General features: G+C 40.3%; 1 protein-coding gene across 1 annotated transcript in view; it reads right to left on the bottom strand.

The window, feature by feature from the left end:
* The window catches only part of cfap91 (cilia and flagella associated protein 91), a 63,167-nt gene that overhangs the window by 19,389 nt on the left and 28,600 nt on the right, over positions 1-15,178 (bottom strand). The window contains exons 10-14 of the mRNA XM_028800766.2: positions 14,451-14,584; positions 12,719-12,832; positions 6,531-6,602; positions 3,029-3,175; positions 806-1,027 (exon numbers count right to left, since the gene is read on the bottom strand). Of these exons, the coding sequence (XP_028656599.1) occupies positions 806-1,027; positions 3,029-3,175; positions 6,531-6,602; positions 12,719-12,832; positions 14,451-14,584 (689 nt within the window). The remainder of the gene's footprint in view (positions 1-805; positions 1,028-3,028; positions 3,176-6,530; positions 6,603-12,718; positions 12,833-14,450; positions 14,585-15,178) is intronic.

Below are 15,178 nucleotides of genomic sequence, written 5' to 3'. Positions count from 1 at the left end.
AACTGATGGTAGAAAATCCAACAAATAAGCAGCAACTGAAGACAGCTGCAGAAAAGGCCTAGCAAAGTATCACTAGAGTAGAAACTCAGAACTTGGAGATGGCCATGGGTTCCAGACTTCAGGCAGACATTGACTGTAAAGGATTTTCAACCAGATATTGAAAATGATAATTATATTCATAATTATGTTAGTCTGCCAAATACTTATGAACCAATGAAAACAGGGGGACCATGAATAAAAATGTCTGTCTTTTCTAAACAGCTCATACAATATTTTTGGTAAACCCCATGAATTAAAGCTGAAAGTCTACATTCAATCTCATCTTGATTGGTTTGTTTCAAATCCATTGTGTTGGTGTACAGAGCCACAAATATGAAAATGGTGTCACTGTCCAAATACTTATGGACCTGACTGTATACTGTTCATCTGTAATTGTTATGATCCTTGGCATGTTAAGTACAGTAACAAATAAAGGATGTTTGCTGGTTTTGTTTCCCACTGAGTTAGAGCTTTCAAATCCACAAAGCACATTATATACATCCATCCTCAGGAAACACTGTTACTGCACATATTAAACACTACCACATGTGAATTTAATAACTATGAAACTAATCCAATGACACTGTTTAATTTAAAATCTATTTACTGTAAATTAAGGGAAAAAATTACAAGTCTTACTCTAAATTAATGTTTCTTTATAAATAATTTCATGTTAAAGAAATAATCTAATTGAACATGGTATATAGAAATGTTACATTTGTCTTTCAGGGACATTTCTAAAAGCATGACTTAGGAAGATGCAAACCTGTTTAAAAATCTCATCTTCCTCCCTTCTCCGCCTCTCCTCCAGTTGCCGGAGACCACTCTCTTCTGCCTCCCTTAACCGACGGTCTCGCTCTGCCAGCACAGCAAGTGCATGTATGCGCCGTTCCTCCTGCAGTCGAATCAGTTCCTTGGAGAGGTAATCAAATAAATCTGCCAGAAGACCACCTTCTACGTTTGCCCTATGACCTTCAGCTGTTGAAACCTTATGAAAAGAAGCACAAGAAACAAGACATTTGGATACAGCAGCAATTAAGTGTGCATATTGGTTAGTCATTCTCTCAAAATTTGTTAGCATGAATGCATCTTAAAACTATAGTCATAATTTTTTAATTTACATTTATAAATCCTAAGCAGATGACAAAAAACTTTATTACAATCCAGACACAGTATGTATCAATCATAATTTCCTTTGAAAAACATTGGCTGAACTATTTATTTCTTTATGTGACAGTTTTATTTTGTAGGTAAATAAAAAAGTATCTCCAGTAGCTCTCTATAAATCAGAGACTACAAGGAAGTTGTGGTTTCTACACGGTGCTACTGAGCCAAACTCAAATGAGTCAAAAATAAGTAAAAAAACAAAGTATTCATTTACACCAGAGTTTTAAAGCATTGATAATTTGTATCTCCCTCCCTATCAATCATATACTCCATACATTCTATGTGCTAGTTTAATACTTTATGATGTACCTTATTCATGTTACATTTTGCATCATTCTCCAATATCTGTATTCATGTAGAGTGAGCTGTGTACAGACTAATGCAATATACGCATGCACACACTGAAGTGAATGTGAGCGCAGAAAAATGAATTTGCATTAAATCAACTTGCTTGCTGTCAGCAATGAGCACAGCTCACATCAGTCAGTCAGTACTAATCGTGTTACTACTAAAAATTCTGGAAGAAGCGACAGTTTTTCAGAATAACACCATGTCTACAGGGTCCTGCTCTATATAAGTCATTCTACTTAGTTGATGCCTCTGAAACATACGTGTGACTCTAGAATTAGCATCCTTATTGCATGCCTGGGACCTGACTAGTTAGACATTACATGGGAGTGCATTTTGAGAACACTTAAGTGTAGACCAAGCAGATGACAACCAAATGATTTTCTAAGGAAGAACAGGTAGTATGCAGCCCAAAATTGTCTTGACTAAATTAAAGGCATTCTCCACCCTGACAAACTACAGCAGAGAAATATATATAAGTCATTTCCCCTAGAAGAGTACATAAAGAAGAGCTGCAGTAGGGTCTTTTACATTATAACAGCTACTGTCAGTGGCCAGTTGGTTTGATGTATTAAGACACCATCAAGCCTCTCAAGCTAGAAGAACCTTTTTAGTTTAGCAGCTTAATGCACTTGTAAGGTGAAGGCGGGAAGGACAGTAGTGGCATGGCAAATTGAATGTGACTTCTGTTTCTGGACCCACAGTGACATTCCTTTGTCAGATATGCATTGGGGCCAGATGGGAAGCACTGTTATATTGGCGGAAGCTGATTCAGTTGATGGGCGGCATGGTGGTGCAGTGGGTAGCGCTGCTGCCTTGCAGTTAGGAGACCCGGGTTCGCTTCCTGGGTCCTACCTGCATGGAGTTTGCATGTTCTCCCTGTGTCTGTGTGGGTTTCCTCCCACAGTCCAAAGAACATGCAGGTTAGGTGCATTGGCGATCCTAAATTGTTCCTAGTGTGTGCTTGGTGTGTGGGTGTGTGTGTGTGCCCTGTGTTGGCTAGGATTGGCTCCAGCAGACCCCCGTGACCCTGTAGTAAGATAGATAGATAGATATAGCGGGTTGGATAATGGATGGATGGATGGATTCAGTAGATCTATAGCTTCTTCAGATAACAAGGAAATGGTCATCAAGTAAGCTGCTGGATAAAAGGAGATTAATTATTGTCTCTTGAGTTGCAGGAATGTTAATTTTACAGAATAATAGAAGTGGAATTTTGCAGCTGCAGATGATCAATTTCAAGGCAGGGCATTACTGTTCAACATAAGCTACTTTGACTTCCTACAGCATGATCAGCAAAAAGTTTAAAACAACATTTGGAACAAGTACATAACAAACAAATCTTAGCAGTACCTTGACATCTTTAGGTTATGATTAACTTGACTTATAGTTACTGCATGATGTTCTTTAAAGGATTGACTTTACAGGATTTCACAAAGGAAACTACCAATGTTGAAACTTCCTTCATTTTTACCTTGTGTTCATGCAGCTCTCTTTGCCGTTGTAATGCCAGAATGACTTGCTTCTCCGTTTTCTTAATAAGCTGTCTGTCCTCTTGCAGGGCATGTGTGGTCCGAAGCTCTTGAATCAGTTCAATCCTTTTCTCTTTGCCTTCAAACATCTAGTCAAGCATAAAGAGTAATCTAAGACTGAATCGACTAATCACATAATCAGCTTATCAAACATTGCACTCACAGTATTTGTATTATTTACTCAAATGAACAAATTCCCAGAATTAAGAAATGCTATTAATCTTCAAGGTTAGGGCCAGGATGTGTACCTCTAGTGTGGGCCAGGGGTCTCAAACAATGGCTGCAAGTTTTTGTTCCAGCCACTTATTTACTGCTGGTAATGGCACTTACTTTGCTGCCTTGATTTTCGCTGATTTGCTTTTCAATGTTCCATAACTTACATTGCTTAGTTTTATGATAACCAGCCACAAATTAAGAATAAATATTGAACTTTTGCACATCAAAACATGTTTGGAAGATGCTCTGAGGTAAATAAAATAAATAATTTTCAATTATCTGGAGTACCAATTTAACAAACTGCCAAACTCTAATGCAAGGGTCTTAACTCAGTTCCTAGGGATGTGCGATGGCTCCAGGTTTTTTATTACAATTACATAATTTGAATAAAATTCTAGATGTTAATTATATGTTAATGTATTTATTTAAATGTGTTGACAGTGCAAAGTATATTTCATTAGCAGCAGGGATTAAGAAGGCGGCTGGAATGAAAATTTCTAGCCACTGCAGGCCTCCAAGGACTGAGTCTGAAACCTCTGCTGAACTCCTGACAAACCACAACAACAAAGTCCAAAAATAAAGTCAGCACAGGTAAAAATGAAAGGGTGGAGAATGCTTAAATTTAAACGGCTGCATGTATTATATAGTTTAAGGTGGGCAGGCAGTGTGGTGTAGGACTTCAAACCCTGAGGATGTGGGTTCAAATCCTGCTACTGACACTGTGTGACCCTGAGCAAGTCACTTGACCTGCCTATACTCCAATTGGAAAGCCAAAAAGAAATGCAACTAATTGTATCATAAATGTTGTAAGCTGTCTTGGATAAAGGTGTCAGCCAAATAAGTAAATGTAAATATTTTTAATGAACATATCCAATACAAAACGGTTGAGCAAAGGTACTTTTAAAATTAAATATGGGCCCATAATGTTAAGTAGATGAAAGGTATGTAGTATTATTTTTGTAGGAGATTTCATTTTATGAATAAATCTTGTCAAAGGTTAATAAACTATAATACACAACTAAGTTAGATTTTTTGTTCTTTACCTAGTGCACTGTCAAAATTTTTTATTTCATTTTTCCATGTTCAAAAAAAACACACTTTTCCTCTAAGTAATTTAATGTAAAAATTGCTAGTAATTTGCAAAATGTATTGCTGAAAATATCATTGAACTGTAAATGCTTTCTTAAACCTTTAATAAATTAATGAAAAAACTTTTGACAAATTAAGGCCAATAATCAGTTTGTTCAAATATTAAATAAAGTTATTAAATTCTTTACAAACAGAAAAGCCATTTTTATTAAATATAAAAATTCCCTTGCAGCCATATGCCTGTGTTGCAATCTGCAGAAGCTAGTTGTGAGTAATGGGAACCCAATCCAAATAGCCATGAGCACAAAACAGCAGACCACACTGGTTTATTTCCCAGTGATGCAATCACTATCACACCCACCCATGGAGGAAATTAAGAAAAATAAATTGAGATAACAGCATGTGGAAGGAAAAACATCACACCCAATACAAGAGGCAACATAGCCCTGAATGGAACCAGACGTCAAGTCACTGTGAAGGGGCTTTTAAAACCTCTGCTAAACTTTGAGACTCCCTTTTTATTGGCTGACCACTTTATCACATGTCAGAGGTTAAAATGACATGGCACATTTGCAGTAACATACAGTGGCTCTCAGCAAGCCTAAACAGGACAAACATTTTATAAAATGGGTGAATGAGTGGAACAAGGATATTCAGATTTCAGTGCATACTTCAAAGGTAAGTTGAAAATTTTAGAAATGAGTCACAACACCTTTGTAAAAATATGAAAAAAGCTCAAAGAGAACATGTAATGTATTTATTAATATTGATCAGAATGCACACCTCCATTATTTTTCAGTATGCACAATATATGCACTAGTCAACATACTGTACATGGCTGAGTGTTACACAAGGCTTTCCATTTCTCTCTTTTATATAAAAAAATCCTGGGACGAGACATGACTTTTTCAGAGAGATACTTTCAAGTCCCGCGAGATGAGACTTTGTGCCAAGAGATTTAACAACGCCCGGGGCCGGAAATAAAAGACAAAGAGTAGATGACAAAGTAGAACGTCGTAAAGAGGTTCCAAAACGTTGGCATGATACACATACAGAGCAGGTTAGAGATAATAAAGGTACAAAAATTCGAAAGTCTCAAAAAAATGATAGTAAAGAGCGCATTAGCGCAAACAAACGGAAATTATTACTCTGTGAAATAATGGAACAGCAAAAAGAGATCGAATATATTGTTTGGATTTAAACTTTAAGTTGGAGACTTGTAGATCGTCTAATTCGTGTTGCCATCTGGGAGAAGTAGTGTTTCTTCCCAATGAAGAGGCATATGTGCAAGAATTAAAAGATTTGTTGTTTGGTGAAAGTGAAATCCACATACATGAGCGGCAGAGGTGTGAAGTGGCTGGCGGTAGCGCAGGCTTGTGGGGGGGGGTTGGCGAGCAAAGTGAGCAGGGGGCAAAGCCCCCTAGTATTTAGTAAAAGAGTACTTTGGCCATTCAGACCAAATACAATGGCATAAATAATGGTCTCTAAAGGCGTTTTGAATGCTGCACTGAATATCATATTAACTGTTTCAACAGTGTAGTGTGGACGGTAGTATTTTTGAGATTTTTATCACTGCCCTTCAAAAACTTTCTCAATAATCTTCATGGATTTGTCTGTGAAATTACTTGAAAGGTGAAAGAATCAGTATGCCTTGCTCTATGCTAGTCCAAATGTTAATTGGAGTGAACATTTTGAACTGACTGCTGGTGAAAGTTCCAGAATGTTATTATGATAAAAGGAGGTGGCCTTGTGTCTACAGCTCCATAAGACGATAGCAGTTGGAATGTAAATAAAAAAAATCCAATGCTGACATTTTCACCTACCTGTGTGTTCAGTTTCCAAAGCTGCTATAATCATTCGACAGTTCCTGAGACTTAAAGCCTAAGCTGGATGCAAGTAGTAGAATCCAGAAAGCCAACCCTGGAGGTGACCCCTGTCTGTAAGCACGCATGCACACTCACTTAGGCAATCCTAATTAAACTATTCCATACATGTTTGGAATATGGGAGAAAAAACTGCAAAGACATAAGCAGTGAGCTGGGAATGGAATCCAAGTGCCCATAACTGCTCTAACCATTGTGCCAATGAGTGTCACATTTATAATTCTTTCTTTTACAAGTAAGTAAAATATTAACTTACCATGTTTTGAATAGCTCTTCCTCTTATTAATTTCTGAAGACAGATTACAGCTAGCTCTCTCTCTTCCTCTCCCTGTTTAAATTAGGAAAAAGTTTATTTTTTTCTTATTTATGGCTGTAAGATAACAGAAAAAACAGATGGAAATGGGCAAAAAAGTGTGTCACTGGAAGAACAAAGAAGTGTTAGCAAAATATAAGGCTGGGTGTAGAGTGCTGAAATTAGATTTGACAACCTTTCCATATAACAAAGGGAAGGTCCAGGCATCTTAGCAACACAAAATAGCTTCTTGGTAATACAGTATAAAGTCAGTATGAATACTTCATTAGCTGTCATTTCAACAATTCAATTTATATTTGGGCAAGTATTGCAAGATGTTTATCTGTTCAGCAAGTTTTTCAACATATTCAAGATCTAACCAGTACAATTAGGAGTACCTTTTACTAAAGAGATGTTTTTACTTTGACAGAAACAACTTGCTGTGTTAGTATTTTTCATAAACTGCCAATTCATGACATTTATTGTCTTGAATACATTTGTGAAAAGGTTTCTCTTCTCACCTTCTTCCATTGTTCTTCATTTACACAGCAAATGCATGACCTTATTCTACTCATTTGCAAGAACAGTTCATAAATTACAAAGAACAATCAAACCAACATCCACTCTTGAATCTGTGGATACCCATTTCTGGTGGCAGAAAAGCAGCATAGTATCTAAAGTCCAAAAAAAATATTATACGACAATGTTGAATTTATCTGGAAGCACCAACTGGCAGGAACCTAAGCCACCATACATGCAGACTAAAATCTATTTGTAGAAGCCCCAAAACCACTTTGTCGCGGACTGAAAGGGTAAAAATAGTTTTGAACAAACGTGGAAAATAGTTGTTCTCATAATCTGTAAAGTTACCTGTGCAATGCAAACTGCTGTCTGCCCATTGCTGATTCATCTATAGTTACTAGCTTTTAAAGTTCGAAAATACACTCTGTGTTTACTCCAGTCACTGAACCCATCACATGAAGTTACATCTATAATGGGACAATGGGAATGCACAGTTTGCTTAATTCTTTATTATTATTATTATTATTATTATTATTATTATTATTATTATTATTATTATTATTATTATTATAAGATGCAGAGGACAGAAAGATATGGAAAAAGATGATCTGCTGTGGCAACCCCTAATGGGAGCAGCTGAAAGTAGAAGAAGAAGAAGATTATTATTATTCTGCATTCCATCAATTGATGGCTAGGTGGTTTATTTAGAAATATTTCTTTCTATCTTAAATTTTGAGGAACAGAGAAAAACGTTTAAAGGCTCATTATTGTCACTGTACAATTCACTGTGAAATGCTCCCTTGCAGGTGCTAGTCGACATGCATGCATTTTAATACACCATAATCTTATGTGTAAGTGTGTGAGTGTGTGTGTGATTCCAGTATTTAATGCACATTGCTTGCCAAACTGTTGCCTGGTTTAATGTTTTAATTTTTTTTCATAATAAAATGACACCTTTGCAGTTTAAAATGTGTTGCCAATATATGCTGTATACACATTGCAAGTATTTTTAACTGTGATGTAATTACAGGCACTTTAAAGCCTATTGGTTGCGTGTAAATTAAAAATTGCTAACTGTATGTGCTATTTACCAGCATCCAGCAAACAAGGTGAAAATGTACAGTATGTTTAGAAACGTTTTCTTTTAACATCTGGACAGTGTATATAACTTTGTATACTGTGTCTATAAAAAGTATTCACCTCGTTGAAGGTTTTCACATTTTATTCTTATGTAACATTGAATACCAGTGGATTTAATTTGTCTTTTTTAACACCTAAAACAGAGTCTTTAATGTCAACATGAAGACAGTGTCCCAGATGGATGAGGACCCCACCCAGCCGGGACGCCTGGATGGTCCCCGTGATGGACAATACTTGCCCTGGGGCACAAGGGGGCAGCCGCCCGGGTTTGTTTATGGGCCACTAGACCGGACATTGGACATTTATCCCTACCGGAGGACGTGGTCACCACCAGGGGGCGCTCAGACAGTTGTGAAGTCCCAGATGGCAGCACTTCCGCCACACCAGGAAGTGCTGCTGGAAGAATTCCCAGGAGCACCCGGAGTGCTTCCAGGGACTCTCTGGACTCTTCCGCCACACCAGGAAGTGTCATCAAGGGGAGCACCTGGAGCTCATCCGGGTCAGTATATAAGGGACCGCCTTCCTCCAGAAGAAGAGCCAGAGTTGGGAGGAAGGAGACGAAGCTTGTGAGGAGGGGAGAGGCGGTGAGAAAGAGAAAGAGAAAGAAGGAAGAGTGTGAGGAGGAAGGCATTGTGGTGCGGAAAGAAATAAAAGAAGTGTGTTTTGGACATTCTGGTGTCTGTCTGTCTGTGACCGGGGGTATGCTTTCCACAATGGCGCCCAACGTGGGGCCCTCCTCCTGCTAAAAGGAGGGGACCCCGATTTCGAAAAATAATTTTGTGGAGGCTGCCCGCACAGCGGACGAAGACACACGTCTACCACGGCACGCATTCCTGGGCCTACAACTCTTGAAAAGGCTTGCCGAGGACCGGACGCCCAACACAATGGGGAGGAAGAAGGGCAAAAATGCCCTGAAGGCAGCGACGCCTGTACCCCACGTCGTTGTCGCGGATGCACGGGTCGGCGGAGCAATGGAAGAGGCCATACAGCCACTGCACGCTCAAACAGACGGGATTCGGGAGGTAAGCCTTGTGTATGACGACGATACACTTGGTGGGGCTTACCCTGCGGTCTCCTGGTCTTGCTTTTTAGCAGGGGAGTGCCCGGATCCGCGTCTGTGGCCGAAGCACGCCGACCCATGGAGCGATGGAGGGACAGCGACAGGTGACGCAGAGGATCCACTGCTAACTGCAGAAGGGCTGCGGGGCGGAAGCTGCCCGGAAGACTCTTCCCTGAGCGAGTCCCCTCATAGGGTGGAGGGAGCGTTGGAGGACCGGAAGTCCCTCCCAGAGACAGGCACAGGATTGGACGGAGTGTGTTGTGTACCCGCCAGTGAGTGTTCAAAGGCGGGACTAACGAACGTCAATCCTGGGACGGTCGAAGGCCCAACTGAGCAGGCGCAGGAGCTCTATGGCTCCCAGCCGGACGGGAAAACTGAACAAACTGTAAGTTCCGTGCCGGCTGATGTTTTGGTTTTGCTGGCGGCTGTACAAGAGCTGGAGGAAGCCCTTCGGCCCGTACAGTCGCTGTTTCAGGTCCTGCGCTTGATGCGAGAGGTGATCGATGGGCTGGAGAAGAAAACGGAGGCTTCCCTGACGACCATAAAGCAGTGGGGAGGTAAGTACACCGTGGGATTCTCCAGCCAGAGTGTTGATGCGGTGCCGGTAACTATTACTGGCACCGTAAAGGAAAGGGGAAGCCCTAGCGAAGGGACCCGTGACGTTAGTGACCGGAGTCGAACAGCAGGGCGTCCCACAGTGGATCGGGGAACGAGTACTAGGCGAGTAGCGGGAGAATTGACAGGGGGACGGTGCCGGCTTGTATGTGTCGGCACCCAAACCGCCCCGCTCCAAGAAGCCGCAGTGCTCGGAGCTCGATCGAGAGGAGTGCAAACAGCAAAGGGTCCCCCTTTGTCCCATAAGGGGATCCAGGCTGTTGTAGCACCCCAGAGTAACGGGAGGCCCCGGAGAAAGAAGGGGGGGGTCTCCCGACAGGAGGAAGCAGGGTCCGGAGAGCTCGCAGGTGGTGAGAGAGCTCTCTCCACGGCGGTGGAGAGTAGTCCCAAACCAAACTGAGGAGAAACAGGCACGGGCGTTCCCGTCTTGTTTTCAAGTCCGGAGGGCACCGGAAAGGCAAGGGGGCCGCCGATGTTACAAGTGCCGTGGGGCCGGTCATTTGTGGAGACGTTGTCCGTACGCCAGTAGGCGGAGTCGGGACGACGTCTCTGCCTCCTTTATATCATGTTTTGCAGGACCGGACCGTGGACGATGGTATGCCGGCACCCCGCCATGGGAAACACATAGCCCTCGCGGGACAGGCCGCTTTGCCGTACGGGCTTCAGCTGGTGCTGGGGCAGTGTCCCAGATGGATGAGGACCCTACCCAGCCGAGACGCCTGGATGGTCCCCGTGATGGACAATACTTGCCCTGGGGCACAAGGGGGCAGCCGCCCGGGTTTGTTTATGGGCCACTAGACCGGACATCGGACATTTATCCCTACCGGAGGACGTGGTCACCACCAGGGGGCGCTCAGACAGTTGTGAAGTCCCAGATGGCAGCACTTCCGCCACACCAGGAAGTGCTGCCGGAAGAATTCCCAGGAGCACCCGGAGTGCTTCCAGGGACTCTCTGGACTCTTCTGCCACACCAGGAAGTGTCATCAAGGGGAGCACCTGGAGCTCATCCGGGTCAGTATATAAGGGACCGCCTCCCTCCAGAAGAAGAGCCAGAGTTGGGAGGAAGGAGACGAAGCTTGTGAGGAGGGGAGAGGCGGTGAGAAAGAGAAAGAGAAAGAAGGAAGAGTGTGAGGAGGAAGGCATTGTGGTGTGGAAAGAAATAAAAGAAGTGTGTTTTGGACATTCTGGTGTCTGTCTGTCTGTGACCGGGGGTATGCTTTCCACAACAGATTTCTGCAAAGTGGTCTAATCTAATTACAAATATAAAAGACAAGGTAATTGATCAGGTAAGTATTCACCCTCTTTAATATGACACACATAACTCAGCACTGGTGCAGCCAGTTTTTTTTTTTTTTAAGTTCACATCATTAATTCATTGGAGATCATCTGTCCATAGTCAAGGTATTGTAATTGACTATAATATAAATGAACCTGAATGTGGAAGGTCCATCATGTGATGAGTCAGTATGGTGGCCTAACCTACACAATGAAGACAAAAAGAATACTCCAAGCATCTTTGTGAAAGGTGATTGAGAAACCCAAGTCACAGAATGGACACAATAAAGTAACCAAGTCACTGAAAATCCCTTGGAGTCCAGTTAAATATATCATCAGAAAATATAAAGGGTATGACACAGCTGTAAATTCTGCATTGGGTAAGCCATCCACAAAAACTGAGTGATCGAAGAGAAAGCCATTATTTAAAAAAAAAGACTTTGACATGAGACATGAGAGACTCTGAAATCAACTGGAAGAAGGTGCCATGGTCTGATGAGACCAATATGGGGTTTTCTGGCCATTTTGGACATAAATCAAGCAATGCACATTATCAAAAACACAGAATCTGGCTGTGGGGATGCTTCTCTATCATAGGCTCTGGAACACTTGAGAGGGTAGAGGGGTAAAATGAATGCAGCAAAACAAAGGAAAACTTTAAAGGAAAAAAATGACTCAATCTGCAACAAACATACACCTTGGGAGATTTGTTTTCCAGAAAGACAACAACCCCAAGTACAAAGTCAAAAATACAAAGCAATGGCTAAAAACAGCAATGTTACTGAGTTTGTATCTCAGTCCATTTCAGAATCTGTGGCTGTACTTGATAAAGGCTGTTCACTCACAATTCCCATGCAAGCTGACAGAGCTTGAGCATTTTTGCCAAGAAGAATGGGGAAAAAATGTTAATGTCCACAAGTGTAAAACTGGCAAAGAGACCTATGGACACAGACTCACTGACCTGAATAATTATGCATTTTATTTATTTTGTGTTTCATATTATTAATTTATTTAGACCACTTTGCAGAGGTTAGTTTTCACTTTGACATTAAAAAGTCTTTTATGTTGATTGATGTCAAACAAGCCAAATGAAATGATTCAATGCAATGTAAAAAATAAAATGTGACTATGTCAAGGACACTTTATGAAGAGACAACCAAAATGTGCTTAAATGGAGCTAAATGCCAGCAATAATATTTTAAAACACTTAAGCAACAAGCACCAACACCTTATTACTAAATTACTGTTGTAAATCAACCTTACAAGTAAAACAGGCAAATAGGCACAATTTGTGTTCCTACCTGATTATGAAAAAGTTGAACATAAAACTACACCTTTTTCTGTGAGCTAACTCACAGATGCTTCTCTGCCATAATGACATAAGTTAATACACAGAGGGAAATTATATTAGAAAGTTTTTCAAATGACGGTCATTCTCAGGATAGATACTAGAGTAAAAAGACACCTTTGAACTAGCAGCAAACATTTTACGTGAGTATTTAATCAATGCACTCTTTTATTGCCATGATAGGCACATTACCTCAGGTGGTGCTTGGACGCCTGGAGTAGGTGGGCGTGGCACGGGCTTTTCTATCTTCACAAGAAATCTCAGCGGCTTCTTCTCAGGTACTACCATGTCCTTCATTTTAATTGCCTTAATGAGAAATGTTCGTTATCCCAAAGGTATAAACACAAAAGTTTAGTAATGATATATCCATCGTTTTTTTTTTTTCAAAAAATTGTATTTTCCAGCAGAGAGTGGTCTGTAACCTCTCCTTTACATATTAATAATTGTAGTACATTATTGTATGTATTAAGTATTAAGATCAAGTTATCCTAATGTAAGTCCTGGAGGAGAAGGAGACTGAAATTACATGTAAAGTTGATGAATGAGTGATGGGTACCATTCCATTTGGGAGGCAGGCAACAATGGGATGGTCCCAGTTATGCTAGAGCTTGACAGCGGAGACTGATTACAGAATGAAACTTGTCTAGAGCTTGTGCAGCAAGCCTGAAAGCACCATCTAGATACAGTTGGCACTCAATCAAAAGTTGTCTCTCTTTACTACTTTGGAATTAGATCACAGATGAGACCCCAATGGGAGCAAAGATATTCACAAGCCCTGGCTGGATGCTGTAGACAAATAGATTGTACTGGTGGGTGACAGAGACATTTCTGTAGAACTTGAGATGCAAAGAGTAAAATTTCAGATGTTGTTTGCTTATGTTATATGCACCAAACAGTTATTCAGAGAATTTGGTCTTTCTATGAACAATGGATTTGGTGCTTAAAAGGGTGTAATCTACTGACTCTGTACTTCTACTGGGAGAGTTTAATGTTCCAGAAGGTAAGCCTGGAAGGTACAGATCATCTAAGTTGAACCCAGATGGTGGATTTTATTTGGTTTCTGTATATGAGGGTGTTTTGTATTCAGAGAATTTGGTCTTTCTATGAACAATGGATTTGGTGCTTAAAAGGGTGTAATCTACTGACTCTGTACTTCTACTGGGAGAGTTTAATGTTCCAGAAGGTAAGCCTGGAAGGTACAGATCATCTAAGTTGAACCCAGATGGTGGATTTTATTTGGTTTCTGTATATGAGGGTGTTTTGGCTAAAGTTACTCAATTAATGGGCTCCATTTTCAAAAAAGGGGACAAAAGGGTCTGATTTATTTATGGGAGGAATCACACTTCTCAGAATCCATAGGAATGCCTATGCTGAGGTATTGGAAGAGACTTCATACAATAACTGAACCTCAGATCCAGAAAAAACAATGTAGATTCTGTTTGTCCGTGGATCAAAGCAGTGCAGATTCAAAGATTAGATCTCTTTTACATAATAAGATCTTGTTTATCACTTTTAAATACTATACACTAGTTCATTTTGCTTACATGAAAAACATTTAATATTACATATTTAAATAAGAAACATAATATTCATGGATTTCAGTTTTCGTAAGTGCTATTGACACATAAGCCCTGTGAATACAGAGACCTTACTGTTGACAGAAAAGTACTGTAAAAAGCTATGAAGGACTTCATATATCAAAGTGAAATAATCATAATGTTCCTTTTTGTCACCTGCTCATTTTTTCAAGTTGGGTGGGCTAGTGTCCTATTCATGTGTTCAAACTGGTCTACACACTGTTGCAAAGCTCATGTTGTAGTACAATTTAGTGTCGCCAATCAAGAAAAATTGGACTTGCCACTTCTCCATGTGACTCACATGTTGCTAAAACAAACTGCAAAACTATCCTGAAATTCTGTCATACCTGGTACATTTCTGTCAACTCCATTTCACGCCGAGCGGTTCGTCGGATGTATCCAGTCATTACTTTAGGCTTTGGAACTTTTATCCGTGGCTGTGTAACAAAATCTGGAAGAGATGCTTCCAGCTCCAATAAACCTTATAAAAAAGGAACATTTTTGCATTGTTATATTTTTTCCTCACCAGCCTTTAATTCCAACAATGACCCGTTAAACCATATGTGCAGAGCATGATAATAATAATAACTTTATTTATATAGCACCTAATTATACATTTATATGAAACTCATGGTGCTTTCCACAGATTAATCAACAAAAACAAAGATATACCACATTTGCTTGGATTACTATCATTAATTAATCTTTATATATAATATGCTACTGTGGCTGTTTGTTTGTCTGTCCAGGATTTTAAATCACCTGTAGCTTGCAAACCGTTTGACCTATTGACCTAAAATTTGGTATACATATACTACGTGACGTCTACTATTCGCTTTTAGGGTGATGATTGACCTCAAAGGTTATTTCACTTTTTATTTTTATTTTATTTAATTGTAGAATAAACTCTCGGCAGTGGCCATGTGGCACATGGGTACAGGCGCCATTCTCATCCTACCACCTTCGCTGTCACTTCCCCTACCTCTTCATATCTTAAAACATTCTTGAGACAGATTGAAGACTTAAGTGCCAGCTTAAGTGAAAAATTAAAGAAAATGTACTAAGTAATTACAAC

The sequence above is a fragment of the Erpetoichthys calabaricus genome, chromosome 4, assembly GCF_900747795.2.
Source record: "Erpetoichthys calabaricus chromosome 4, fErpCal1.3, whole genome shotgun sequence".
NCBI lineage: Eukaryota > Metazoa > Chordata > Cladistia > Polypteriformes > Polypteridae > Erpetoichthys > Erpetoichthys calabaricus.
This window is presented reverse-complemented; position numbering and strand designations above follow the sequence as displayed.